The 13,955-nt window shown below is 53.1% G+C and overlaps 1 protein-coding gene across 2 annotated transcripts; it reads right to left on the bottom strand.

Moving 5' to 3' along the window:
* Positions 1-5,721: 5,721 nt before the first annotated feature.
* On the bottom strand, positions 5,722-13,246 carry Notum (notum, palmitoleoyl-protein carboxylesterase). Of its 2 annotated transcripts, XM_038328344.1 has the most exons (12): positions 13,112-13,246; positions 11,992-12,362; positions 10,833-10,885; positions 10,656-10,751; positions 10,294-10,354; positions 9,798-9,856; positions 9,414-9,516; positions 8,498-8,689; positions 8,273-8,373; positions 7,542-7,689; positions 6,676-6,723; positions 5,722-6,474 (listed from the first exon to the last, which is right to left on the bottom strand). In XM_038328344.1, the coding sequence occupies exons 2-12, from the start codon at positions 12,333-12,335 to the stop codon at positions 6,168-6,170; spliced, it is 1,512 nt and encodes a 503-aa protein (XP_038184272.1). In that variant the 5' UTR covers positions 12,336-12,362; positions 13,112-13,246; the 3' UTR covers positions 5,722-6,167. The 2 variants fall into 2 exon arrangements, with proteins under 2 accessions (XP_038184272.1, XP_038184271.1); XM_038328343.1 differs by lacking the exon at positions 13,112-13,246 and having other exon boundaries at positions 11,992-12,575.
* Positions 13,247-13,955: the final 709 nt, after the last annotated feature.

Here is a 13,955-nt window from a genome sequence, read left to right as displayed (position 1 = left end):
CTCCTCCTCCTCCTCCTCCTCCTCCTCCTCCTCCTCCTCCTCCTACTCTTCCTTCCCTCTTCCTCCTCCTCCTCCTCCTCCTCCTCCTCCTCCTCCTCTTCTTTTTCTTCTTTCCTTTCAGACAGGGTCTCTCTGTGTAGCTCTGGCTGTCCTGTAACTCACTGTGTAGACCAGGCTGGCCTTGAACCTACAGAGACCTGGTGTACCTCTGCAGTGCTGGAAATAAAGAGATGGACCACACACACACCTGGCTAAGATTTCTTTATTTTTATTTTATGTCTGTGAGTGTTTTGCCTGCCTGTATATATTTGTACCAGGATTGTGAGCTGACACATGGGTGCTAGGACCCAGACCCAGGTCATCTGGGAGAGCAGTCAGGGCTCTTGACTGCTCCTCTTTTTTAAAAAAATATTTTATTATTTATTATGTACATAATATTTTGTCTACATGTATTCCTGCAGGCTAGAAGAGGGCACCAGACCTCATTACAGACGGTTGTGAGCCACCATGTGGTTGCTGGGAATTGAACTCAGGACCTTTGGAAGAGCAGGCAATGCTCTTAACCGCTGAGCCATCTCTCCAGCCCCGACTGCTCCTCTTTTTAAGTTTTTTCTTTGTGGAAAGATAATTATGACAACAGAACGGTACCTGTTCAAGTTCAGTCAGCAGAGTAAGCGAGAAGGAATAACCCAACCTTTGTACCCAGAGTCGATCACGCTAATATCTACTGAGAGATCTTCGTAGACCTCTCTTCAGCTTAGAAATGGAAAGCATCAAATCTACAGAAGAGTAAAAACCAGAGCAAACCAATACCTCTGCACCTTTCGCCTAGGATCAAGATTGAGTCCCTTTGCTTTTGCAGCTGTAGGCGGAATGTCGGGCCTCAGAGATATCAGGCAAATGCTTTCCTGCTGAATTCAACAGTCCGCAGAACGGTTTATACTTGGTGTTTTGCTTTTGTAATTAATTAATACTGCTAATATGGCCACAGGCTATGCCCTAGAGAAGTCACCTAAAAGTTTCTGGATAGAGGGTTGGAGAGATATCTCAACAGTTCAGAGCTCCTCTTGCTCTTACAGAAGACGGGGTTTGGTTCCCAGCACCCACAAGGCTGCCCACAACTTTCTGTAATTCCAGTACTGGGAATTCCAACAGTCTTTTCTGGCCTCTGCTGGCACCGGGCACACATGTGGGGCATAGAGATAACTGTAGGCAAGACACCCATACCTATAAAATACAAATAGATAAATCAGCCAGGCAGTGGTGGCGCATGTCTTTAATCCCAGCACTTGGGAGGCAGAAGCAAGTGGATCTCTGTGAGTTCAAGGCCAGCCTGGTCTACAAGAGCTAGTTCCAGGACAGGCTCCAAAGCAACACAGAGAAACCCTGTCTCGAAAACCAATAAAGAAAGAAAGAAAGAAAGAAAGAAAGAAAGAAAGAAAGAAAGAAAGAAAGAAAGAAAATCTATTAAAAGCAAAAACAAACAAAACGGTTCAGGACAATCACTTGAAACACATTGGTGCTCAGGCTCCTCACTTATTCTGAAGATATACTGTGTAGCTTTTTACGCATGTCTGTCCAGATCTGATCAGGAATTAGGCACTGCACAGGACTGCAGTGGCTCATTGTGCCTTATCTGGGGTGGGACGCCCCTTATCTTGTGCTTTGCGACTGTTGTGGGGTATTTGCCAAAGGAGACTGCTCAGACATGGGCTTAAGCCAATAGCAAGTCTTTATTAGCCAGACAGCAACTATACTGGGTGTTCAGGACTCCAGAGTAGCCCTGAAACTTCCTCAGGGTGAGCTTTTAAGCACAAAAACCATGCCCTGGGTCGACATACTTCAGTTAACAAGAACAGTTAACCACAATCGGAGCTTCAGAAGCCGAAAAGCAAGGCTAGTGTATGTAGAGACTTTCCCAGAACTGTGGCTTTGATGGATGAGGTCTTGGTTTTCATTTTTGGCAGGTGGTGCTGTCTATGTGCTGAGTTTTACAGCACAGATGTCACTTCCATAGGGGGGTGCAAAGATCTGGGGTCCTACGGAGGTCTGGAGCCCTGTTACAGACACGCCGGTGCTTTTAAGAGTCTAAGCCAAGGGTTTGGTGGAGTGTCCTTCAGTGTGTGCCATGGGACTGTTTCCCCATGATTCGATTCCAAGCTAAAAGCCTCTGGTAGGAAGACCAAGGAGGGAACACCACAGATGACTGAATATCTGGATCACAGGGAGGTCAGCCATACGGATGGATGGGGTAATCCTGTGTATGCATCTGTCTATTGCCCAACAGTCTTTCTAGGATTCTTAGCATCATGGAGACACACTGATGACCAGATCTAAGATACTTGTTTGTGAGATTTCTTTTTTTTTTTTTTCGAGACAGGGTTTCCCTGTAGTTTCTAGAGCCTGTCCTGGAACTAGCTCTTGTAGACCAGGCTGGCCTCGAACTCAGAGATCTGCCTGCCTCTGCCTCCCGAGTGCTGGGATTAAAGGCATGCGCCACCACCACCCGGCTTGTTTATGAGATTTCTAAACACACCATGTGTTACTGAGATGCAGTGTTCACCTAGGTCTTCAGGCCTTTTTTTATTTTATTTTTGGTTTTTTGAGACAGGATTTCTCTGTTGCTTTGGAGCCTGCCTGGAACTAGCTCTTGTAGAACAGGTTGGCCTCGAACACAGAGATTCATCTGCCTCTGCCTCCCGAATGCTAGGATTAAAGGCATGTGCCACCACCGCCTAGCCTAGCTCAGGCCTTTTTAAAAAAAAAAAAATATATATATATATATATATATATTAGAGTGTCTTACAGACTGGGATCCAGCTAGCTCAACAATGGCTGTCTACCAATAGAAAGTCTAAGAATCCAGGCTGGACGTCTCAGCTGGTCTTCAGTATATACCAGAATCCACAGGGTTTCTCTGTTTAACAGTCCTAGCTCTCCTGGAACTAACTCTTGTAGACCAGGCTGGCCTCGAACTCACAGAGATCTGCCTGCCTCTTTCTCCCAAGTGCTAGGATTAGAGGAGTGCACCACTGTCCGGCTACACCAGAATCCTGAAGGAAGGATCTCCAAGCCTACTTGCCAGTGAAGAGTAGGCAGAGAGCATGAGCTTCCTTCCTCCAAATTCGTTATTCAGGCTGCCACCAGAAGGTGTGGCCCAGATGGAAGGTGACTCTTCCCATCTCAAAGGATATGGATTAAAATTGGACCTTCCCACTTACAATGATTTCAGTAAGAACAAATTCCCAGCCAGATGATGGTAGTGCATGACTTTAATCCCAGAACTCTAGAGGCAGAGGCAGGACGATCTATGTGAGTTTGAGGTCAGACTGGTCTATAGAGCAAGTTCCAGGACAGGCTCCAAAGCAAAAAAGAAAGAAAGAAAGAGAGAGAGAGAGAGAGAGAGGGAGGGAGGGAGGGAGGGAGGGGGAGGGAGGGAAAGAAAGAGAGAGAGAGGAGGGAGGAGGGGAAAGAAACGAAGCCTAAAACGCCGACCTTCCTCCCTCACTCACTTCGTCCGGGCCTTCCTGCCTCCCTCGCCCCTTCCTTCTTCTTCATGTCCTTCCTTCGTTTCCTGTCAAACCCATCCGACAAAAAAAAAGAAGAAACGCAACTAAAGCAAGCACTAAAAAAAGAAAAAGACACCTCCCTCCCAGGTGTACCCAGCCGCTTGAGTTTCAGCTAATTCCAGGTGTAGTCAAGTTGACAACAAGTCATGTGTACCTTGTTCATGCAGCCACTTTGGAAGCGAGAAGAGGGCATAAGATTTTGAAACTGGAGTAACAGGCAGTGATGAATAATCATGTGGATGCAGGGAATTCAACACTGGTCCTCTGGAAGAGCAGCAAGGACTCTGAACTGCTGAGTCATCTCTCCAGCCTCTAGTGTGGGATCTCACTAGGCATTTTTCCAATTTGTTTTTGTTTTGAGACAGGATTTTTCTGTGTATCCCTGACTGTTCTGGAACTCGCTTTGTAAACCAGGCTGGCCTCGAATTCTTGGAGATCTGACTACTCCTGCCTCCTGAGTGCTGGGGTTAAAGGCCTGCACCGCCGCCGCCTGGCTACATATGTGTATCTCTATGTGAGTGTGTGTGTGCGCGTGTGGGTAAGTGTACCTGCAGAGGCCAGGAGAAAGCCCTGGACTGACTGAGCCTGAAGTTACAGGCGTCTGTCAGTCACCCAGCATGGGTGCTAGGAACCTAACTCAGGTCTTCAGAAAGAGTAGAGTACACTTTGAACCACTGAGTCATCTCTCCAGTCCCCATCTTGGTTTCTGTGGTTTTTGTGTTCTTTTCATTTTTTGTTTGCTTGTTTATTTGAGATAGGTTCTTAATACGAATCCTTGACTGGTATGGAGCTCACTATGTAAACCAGGCTAGCTATAAACTTAGAGATCTGCCTGCCTGTCTCCTTAGTGCTGGATTAAAGGTGTGTGACACCACTTGTAATGTTTTTTTTTTCTCTCTCTCTCTGAGTTAGGATCTCTCTCTCTCTCAATGGGACCTGGGGCTCTCGATTAGGTCACGCTGGCTGCTGGCCAACAACCTAGGGGATTCACTTGTCACCACATCCAGCCTCTTATATGGGTGCTAGGAATCAAACCCTGGTCTTCACGTTTTTGTTTTATGAAACAGGGTTTCTCTGTGTTGTTCTAGCTGTCTTAGAACTCATTCTGTAGACCAGGCTATCCTGTAACTCAGAAATGCTCCTCCCTCTGCCTCCCCAGTGCTGGGAGGTGCGTGTGCCACCATGCACTACTATGACCGGTGGGTCCTCATGTTTGTATGGCCAGCATTTTACCAATTGAGCCACCTTTCCAGCACCCACCAATGCCAGGGCACCTGATGCCTTCTCTTCTGACTTCTGTGAGCACCAGGCATGCACACGGCGCACATACATACAGGCAAAACACTCATACACATGAAAAACTTGTTTGGTGTGGTGGCACACACCTTTAATCCCAACACTTGGAAGGCAGAGGCAGGATGGTCTCTGTGAGTTCCAGGATAGCCAGAGTTACATAGATAGTAGAGACCCTGTTTCAAAAAGAAAAAGAAAGAAAGAAAGAAAAACAGAAAGAGGGGCTGGAGAGATGGCTCAGCGGTTAAGAGCACTGACAGCTCTTCTAGAGGACCTGGGTTCAATTCCCAGCACCCACATGGCAGCTCACAACTGTCTGAAAATGCAGTTCCATGAGATCTGACACCTTCACACCAACGCACATAAAATAAAGTTAAATAAATCATTAAAAAAAAAAAGAAAAGGAGCCGGGCGGTGGTGGCGCACGCCTTTAATCCCAGCACTCGGGAGGCAGAGGCAGGCGGATCTCTGTGAGTTCGAGACCAGCCTGGTCTACAAGAGCTAGTTCCAGGACAGGCTCCAAAGCCACAGAGAAACCCTGTCTCGAAAAACCAAAAAAAAAAAAAAGAAAGAAAGAAAAAGAAAAACAGAAAGAAAGAAGAAAAAGAAAAGGAAAAAATTAAGATGAGTTGTAATCACCAACAATAGGAACTGAATGAATTCATTCTGCTGAATGAATGAATGAATGAATGAATGGGGCTGCCTTAGGAAGGGGGTTAAACAGGTAAAATGGGGGCTACCGAACATCCAAGAATGCATCAGAGATTGGGGTTCCCCAGTCCCCCTTCCGGTCCTATGCTGCCCTAGGAACACAATCAAAATGAGTCGAACGGCTCTTCCAATAATCAAAGTCTCAGGGTGAACTTCTGTTATTTTTTTATTTAATTATTAAGAAAAAATATGTTACAAAACAATATCATCCATCATATATTTCTTAATTTCCATTTTTTAAAAATTAAAGTAATAAAAAAGTCACTTTATAAAATAATACAAAAGAGCATGATCAGCTGGGGGCTAGGAGGGACCGTCTGAGCTGATGGGCTCAGGAATCCAGTGCTTGCTTTGCCCTGGCTCCCTCCCCAAACTGGGCTGGGGGCTAGGGAAACAGATGTGGGGTGGGAAGGGTCCCCCAAGTTGTGGCAGGGCTCAGAGAACACCACTCCTCTGACCAGGCCTCCTGAAGGCAGTCTGGCATCCACACCCAGGGGGGTCCTGGGAGTGGCAGAAGGGCTTGGGAGTTGAGCTGAGCTCCCCTGGGACAGCAAGTGGACCAGCCCCTCTGTACTGCTTCTTCCTCCAGGCGGTCTAGTTCCCGCTACTCAACATCCCTAGCAGCTTGCTGGGCTCCAGGCCCTGCTGCTGAGCCACCGTCTGCACATCGAAGCCCATGTGCATAAGGAACTGCGCCACGTTCATCTCTTGCCCTGTAAACTGGTCCCGGATGGTAGGGCATGAGGGATTGCAGTGGGGCCAGGGGCAACTGTCTACCAGGTGGAAGGGGCAGCCCTTCACGGGGGTTTTGCTGGCCTTATGGCTGTCATGGAAGCTTCGATCCCAGCAGTGCAGCGCCCGGGGCAGTGAGGTCCCCTTCACCTGGACATCTGTCCAGTAGCTGTGGAAAGAACCCAGGTGGGGTCACCAAGGCCATCACTGTCCTTTTGGGGGCTGCATTTCAACTCCGCGGCATGACTGGTGTGCTTTGGAGGGCTCCGAGGGGCTCGTGGAAAGATGCCTAGGGGTTTGGGAGGGGCCTACAGGCCTATGGAGTTAGCGCTACACATGCAGGCACCTAAAACCCAAGGGGAACACTGACCTCCGGATGATGATCTCGTGCGAGAGGCAGGCAGGGGCAAAGCTGGCCCTGGTGAGGAGACAGACAAGCTTGAGTCCCACAACCTGTCCTTTGTCAGATGACCACATGATCCACACTGACCCTTCCCCTTCGAGCCTCCCAAACCTGATGCAGGTTCACCTCATCCTGCCAGAAGCTGCTAGGCAGTAGCAGGAGGCTATCTTGAACACATGAATCTTTTTTTTTTTTTTTTTACCCCTTGAGGCTGGGTCTCACGTAGTCCAGGCTAGCCTCAAACTCGCGATGTAGTCAAAGAATGACCTTGATTCCTTATCTTCTTCCTTCTATCTTTCAGATGCTGGGGTTACACCATGTGTGACATATGTGGTGCATGTGTGACGTATGTGGTGCTGGGGGTTAATTCCAGGGCTTTGTACATGCTGGGCGAGCACTATACCTGATGATCTATGACCTCAGTTTGAGCCTTGTATTCTATCTATCTATCTGTCTATCTATCTATCTATCTATCTATCTATCTATCTATCTATCTATCTACCTACCTATCTACCTACCTACCTATCATCTATCTATCATCTCTATCTATCTATCATCTATCTATCTATCTCTATCTATCTATCATCTATCTATCTATCTATCTATCTATCTATCATCTATCTATCATCTATCTATCTATCTATCTATCTATCTATCTATCTATCTATCTAGGGTCTCGCTATGTGACTAGACTGGCCTTGAACTCACAGAAATTCACCTGCCTCTGGCTCCTAAGTACCAGGACGCCCGTCCTCAAGACATTTTTTTTTTAAGTCAAATGGCTTGGAGGGACTGCATAAACCACCCAGCCCAAATCCCTTGCACACACTCACTGCACATCCTTGAGTGTGCCACGCAGCTCTCGGCCCAGATTCTGGATGTATAGCCATTGACCCTCCTGAACCGGCTGCCCAGTGAGATGTACATTATCCACGGTCAGCTGGGCCTCGTCAAAAAGCCACTGGACCACAAACACTGGACCTGGGGGGAGGATGTGGCTCAGTTTGGCCTGCTTGCCTCTGCTGTGGCCCTGCTCCTAGCAAGCTCACAGACCAGCTGTGCTCCACACAGTCCAAGTTCCTGGTCTTTGTTTGATATGGAGGAGAAGAATCCCAAGCCCTGAGCATGCTGGGTAAGCATGCTACACTTCAGTCCTGATTCTTCTTTAAAGCCCACTCTCCTTCAAAGGACTCTTGAAAACCCACTTTTACTGTGGCCTGGCTCTCAGGGTCTCTCTCACTTAGATTTGGCGATGCTGTCCCTTGGCATGGGACCTTACCATTCTTTGGAAAGTGGGGTTGGGGAAACTGTTTGGTGACCTCAAAATACAGAAAGAAAGCATTTGAATTTGGCTCTGTTGCCATTGCAAATGGTGCTAGTTTGCTCGGGTGATAAAATCATGACAGTCCCAGCTAAGCAGGAGCAACTGTTCACCTCGGTGTAGGCATGCCTACTTTTGTGGAACAGCGTAAGGTCTGTGGTCTAACCTCTTTAATTTCAGGACTGGTGCATAATTAGGAATATCCCACCCCTTCCCAAAGACCTCACTGAACTGGCCACTCACAGCGCAGAGTTGGGTATACTTTGTAGCCAAAGAAGCAATTCCATTCCTCCCCTTCCTTGAACTGGCGCTGACAGCGCTCTGGGACTATGCCATTCCAGTACCTGCAACCACAATCATAGGGTAGGCTGTGATGCCAGGGTACTTCTCCCCTTAAGATGCCACCTCACCTCAGGCACTAGAGAGGGTTTGGGCACGGGGGCTTCCCTCCACCCACACCCCTGGCACCTGATGCCACGGCGGATGGCCTCTGTGGGTGCACAGTTGATAGTATCGATGCAGTCCGACCGGCGATACTGTTTGTTGTCCAGGAACCAGCCTGAGTCCGCCAGGCCCCGCACCTGGATGGATGGGTAGCCCAACTCCTCCAGAAGCTCGGCCACGCGATCTACATTCAACAGCACCCCGGTGCCCCCAGCGCTGAGGGAAGGCCAGACATGAGGCCAAGTGGCTGGAGAGAGGTGCTTGCTGTCCACCCAGAGCTGGCTCAGCCCCAGCTCTAGTCCTGAGGAAGGTCTACCTCTGAATAAAGCATCCTGACTGCAGACAAGCTGCTTGTCTTTGGGCAAGATTCGGGGGCCTCTGTCCCTCACAGTCTGCAGACAGAGCACCGGTAAGTTCTAAGCACTGACCCACGGCTGAGGTCGGTAAGGACACAGAGCTGCCTCTCCTTCCCCTCTTTTTTCCTGTTTCAGTTTCTCTATCCGAAGAAAAAGATGCCAAAGTCCTGTGTACCAGGCTCCATCATCCTGTCCAGTCATGCGTTCTGTGTTCCTAATAGAATAAGTCACTGACCAGCAGGCATCATCCCTGGTTACCCTGACACCTTGTCCTCAAGAAGAGACATCAGAACACAACTGACCACTAACCTACCATCTAGGTGGCTGCAGCTCAACACCCTTGGGGGTCCAGAAGCATTTTCTAAACAGTTTCCAGTGCAAACACTCTGAACCCAGACCTCTAAGGTGCTCCTGCCTGCCAAGGCCAAAGTCAGCAAGGCTCTGAGAATAGATTCCAGGACTGCAAACAGTTCCCGTTCGGATTCCTCCACCCAGACACCACCCTACCCAAGTCCCATAGCAGCCGCAACAGCCCCTTGCTCCCTCCAGACAAAGTCCTCACCCCTTGGGTGCATTCTGCTTACCTGCTCCCAGCCAACAGCAGCACCTTTGCCCCACTCAGTCCCTTGCCCAGCAGCTCCCGCACCACCTCCTGGATGATGAGGGAGCCCATAAAGGCGTACTCATCTGTAAGGCAAAGTGGGAGCTTTAGGTGAAGCTGGACACAGGACAAAGTCTCCTACTCCAGGAGGCAAGAAGAGGGGTCTGGGCTCTCTCCAGGGATGGGGCAGACTGAGGAGGGAGGACCAAGGGCTCAAGGCCCTGCTTGGGGATCCCTCGGGGGCCAGGTGAGTCACAGACAAGCAGGAACCCTAAGGCATGCTACAAAAAGCTTGAGAAAGTCTGTGTTTCCCCAGAAGTTTCACCACCCTGCCCTGTCTCAAGGGGCTGGGAAGCCAGGGACTCACTCTTCTCAGGCTTGGGTGAAGCCCCACTCCAAACGTCACTGGAGCAGTAGGGGATGAAGCTGTAACAGGGATCAGGTAAGCCCGCCATGGCCCTCCGTTGCCCAAAGCTACCGTGAAAGGCCCCAAGAAAAATGCTGCCCGGGACAAGACCCTCAGGAAGGACCCTCTCCCCAGGAAGGTCCCCCTAAGAAACGAACACCCTAGAGAAATCATCATCCCAGGAAAGAAGAGTAGAAAGGATGCCTCCTAAAACCGGAAGGGCCCTTAGGAAAGACCTCCCCAAGAGGACCCTCTGAAAAGGACCATGGCTCCCAGGAAGAACCAAGACGTCCACTAAAGACTACCCCAGATAGGACCCCCTGCAAAGGCCAGCCCCCCAAGAATGAACCCCCATGCTCTAAGAAGGACCCTACAGGACAGGACTCTATAGGAAGGACCACTCCAGGAAAGACTCCCAGGAAGGAACCCCCACCAAGGGAAATCCAGGCTCTCTTACACCATATTGGCATTCCACCAGTGAGGGTTCTCCTCTGGCTGGGAGGATAGAATCCCAGTACCTGTGGAAACAGAGGTAGGGGAAAGGCAGGGATGGGCGCTTCCTTCCTGATGGCCTCAACCAGGGAAGAGGGTGGGCCTTGGTCTGAACGGAGGTGCCAGGACGGATAGGGAATGGTGAGGAGATCGCTGGACTTAGTTACCCAAGGAGTTACCATACCAAAAAGCAAGGATGAGCTCACTATAATTTCAAAAACTGGGGCCTGGGATCAGGTTCCAGGGGCGAACGGGTCCTTCCTAGAGGCCGAATCTGACTATTCCACTACTTCCTCCAGACTGACCAGTCTATCTTGTGTTGCTGACCTGTGCGTGTGTGCGGCCAGTCTTTGGAGCTCATGAGACGCCGCATAGTGCTGTATCTGGAGTCGCAGTTCTCACGGTTGAAGCAATACCAGCCGCCTGCAGGCACAGGCACTAGGCTCGGTTCCGCGTCGAGAGGGAGCCCCTCCTGCACCACACGCCTCAGCCCCTAGAACTTACCTTCCAGAAATAGTAACCACCGCCGACTGCCCTTGGACTCCTTCAAGTAGTAGCTGCAGGGAAGACGCACAGAACAGGCAGTCAGCTGGGGATACCTGAGCCACCGCCGTTCGCTACCCTCCACCCCAAAGCCCTAATCCTCAACCCTTTCCGAGTCCGGTACCGAAAGGGTCATTCCACCTGTTGCCTGGAGCTCACCGCAGCCGCACGGGGGCGCCCGCGGCCAATCGCAAACTGAACGCAAAGACTAGTGGAACCCGGCTGATTCCCCGGAGGTGGCGAAGGTGAGGAGGGGGGAAAAGGAGGGCCGTCTGGTCCGCGGAAAATTCCCACAGCCCGCCCCGCAAGGGACCTGTGTTAACCCTGGCGCGGATGACAGTTGAGGAGAGACGCTCCAGGGAACGCAGTGGCGTTTGCATAGTGAGAAATACAAGGGCTGGAGGCCTGTAAACCGGTAGGGGTAGCGGAGCGCGGCGGCGAGATGCGGGGAACCTGTGAGGCGGTGTCACAGCCTTCCTATCAAGGCCCAGACTGGCATCGATCAACTGAGAGCGTGGGCACCCACAGTCCCTTCCTACCGCCCAGCTTCGCCTGTGTTCTCTATCTACTCCAAAGCTGAATGCTACACCTGGGGCCTTCGGTCCTTCCTGGGCCCTCTCCTTGCTCCCGTGCTCAGATTCCTGACTGTCCCGAACCAGTCTGGTATGCACAGGGGGAAACCCTGAGACAGGAACCTCCTGTCCCTCAGTGTTATCTCTTTCTACTGGAGTCGGGGTCACTCTAGGACTGCAGTTCTGCTCGAGGACCTGAGCACAAAGGCGGGTGTGCACGGTGGCCAAGGGGTCAGCACCGGAGCTGGCCCCAGGTCAGGGCTTCAGGAGCTGCCCCCTCCCCCACTTTGGGAGGCACCGAGCCAGGCCCTCCCCAGGGCCAACAGCGTTGGACTCCCGAATGGAACCCTTTCCTCTGGGGACCAGATGTGCCATTGAAAATAGGGAGGGTCCAGCGCAGTCTCCGCGTTAGCACGCGCGCAGGGAGGCAGAGGATGCGGGCGCCACGAGCGATGGGCCGGGCGGCAAGCTAGGCGCGGGGCACCGGCGGGGCCAGCCAAGCGGGGATGACGACAGCCTCCCGGGGTCATGCCCAGCGCCGGCCTTACCCGGCGGGGCTGCCGTCATTGCAGGTCACGGACGTGTTCAGTAGGAGGTGAAGGCGCAGGTCCTCGTTGAGCTGCTGCGCAGAGCAGGGGTACAGGGATTGTGCTAGGCTCTTGACTTGCGCCATAAAGCTGTCCATGTTGCCCTCCACGGCCGTGAAGTCCAGCGGGAAGCTCTCCACCGGCTGCCCGGCGCCCGGCGCCACCTCAGCCCGCTGCGGGGGCGGCGGCGGGGGCGGCGGCTGGGGAGGCTGCTGGCCACGGCGCCGCCAGGTCTTCCTGCCCTCGCTGCCCCCAACCCAGTGCAGCAGGCCCAGCAGTAGCAGCACGCGCACCTCTCCGCCCATGGCAATGTCACTCCGGCCTGTGGCCACCTGCGGAGAGCGGGCGGCTGTGAGGAGTCGGCGGCTTGGGGCGCCGGGCCAGGGGGCGCGCGGGCCACTGCTGCTCCTCGGCCCCGGCTGCAGCGCGTTGCTCCTGCCCTGGGCGGCGGGGCCGGCTCTCGGCGTCGAGGCTCTGGAGTCAGGCGCCACCGGTCTCCGCAGCTCGGGCTACGCGCGTAGCCGGCCGAGGGCAACGCAGAGTCTGGGTGCGCTGGCTCGGGCCCGCGCCAATGAGCGGCGGGGGACGAGCTGGGCGTAGTTTGCGGGGGCCGCGGCTGCCCGGGTGCCCGCGCGTTAGAAGTGCCGCCGCCGCCCGGGCGCGGCAGGGGGGAGGGGGCTGCGCTCACTCTTTTCTTGGCGGAGGTTTAGCCTTTTCTTCCCAAACCACAAGCCTGACGGAGGGGCCTGGACTAACCCGTTGCGGCCGCCGGAGGCGCTCCCGGCCCGGCTCCGTGGGGGGCAGCGCGGCCGGGCTGGCCCCGGGCAGCTCCATTCTCCGCGGCCAGCCCGGCGCCGCTACCCCCGCCCTTTAGAGCGGCCCGGAGGAAGAGGCCTTTCCGCATCGGGGGCGCTCTGCCCGCTGCGCAGCTGCCGAGCCCGACGGGCCAAGGCGCAGGGTGCGAGCGTTCACGTGGAGCCGCCGGGGCCTTCCCTCCCGCGCCCAAGCCCAGTGCATTCTTGGGAGACTCGCACTCGGGTCCCCTCCGCACGCTTCGCACCGCCTGGAGTCTTGCGCTCACCGTAGATCCTCGTAGTTGCTCGAGCTGCGCTATCCTGCTGGTGCGTCCGACAGCGCTGCGCTCCCTCTCTGGCGCTGGCGCAGAGCCGCCCGAGACTTTTATCCAGCGGGGCCCCCGGGATCAAAGCGGCGGCGGACACAGGGCTCCGCGCCGAGGGGCCGGTAGTAGAGGCGCAGGGGGGGGGGGGCCTCTGCAAGCAGCGGACAGGTGGGGCCCAAGGCCCGGCTTTTCGGGGTCGACCTGCAGGAAAGATCGGACGTGTGAACTCAGCCCGTGGAAGAATCTCCCTATCCGGTGCCGGTGCCGGAGCCCGCAGATGTTAGGAGATGTAGGTCAGAGGCAGTGCTGCGACTTAACGAGGTTGGTAGGCCTTGGTAAAGTCCCTTGCTGCTACACCCCATGAAGAAGACGCCTAAGAACCTCTCCCTGCCGCCACTGGAGGAGGAGAGGATCGGAGAAGTCGCCAGCTTGGAGACCTCCTTGCACCTCCCAAGTCATCACACCTAATGTGCCCACCTCCTCCACACATCCCAAGGCTCAGGTGAACAGCGGTAATGAAATTCCCGTCAGAAATCAAAACCAGGAGCCAACTGTGGCGTGCACAGAAGGCAAGGAGATTGCTTCGGGTTTTAAGCCAGCCATGGCGACACAGTGAACCTCTAATGTTAAATAAATAAATAAACAAACAAACAAATAAATAATCAAAGCTGGGGAAGCCGGACTGGTGATGATGATGGCAACGGTCAAACTAGATGCACAAAACCAAAAACACCCGCCCTAGGTGCGCCGCAAGCCAGCCGCTTGGTTTTCTTTGCCTTCTGCCTGCAGTCTGGCAGCTTTTTCT

Source organism: Arvicola amphibius, chromosome 4 (genome assembly GCF_903992535.2).
Source record: "Arvicola amphibius chromosome 4, mArvAmp1.2, whole genome shotgun sequence".
NCBI lineage: Eukaryota > Metazoa > Chordata > Mammalia > Rodentia > Cricetidae > Arvicola > Arvicola amphibius.
This window is presented reverse-complemented; position numbering and strand designations above follow the sequence as displayed.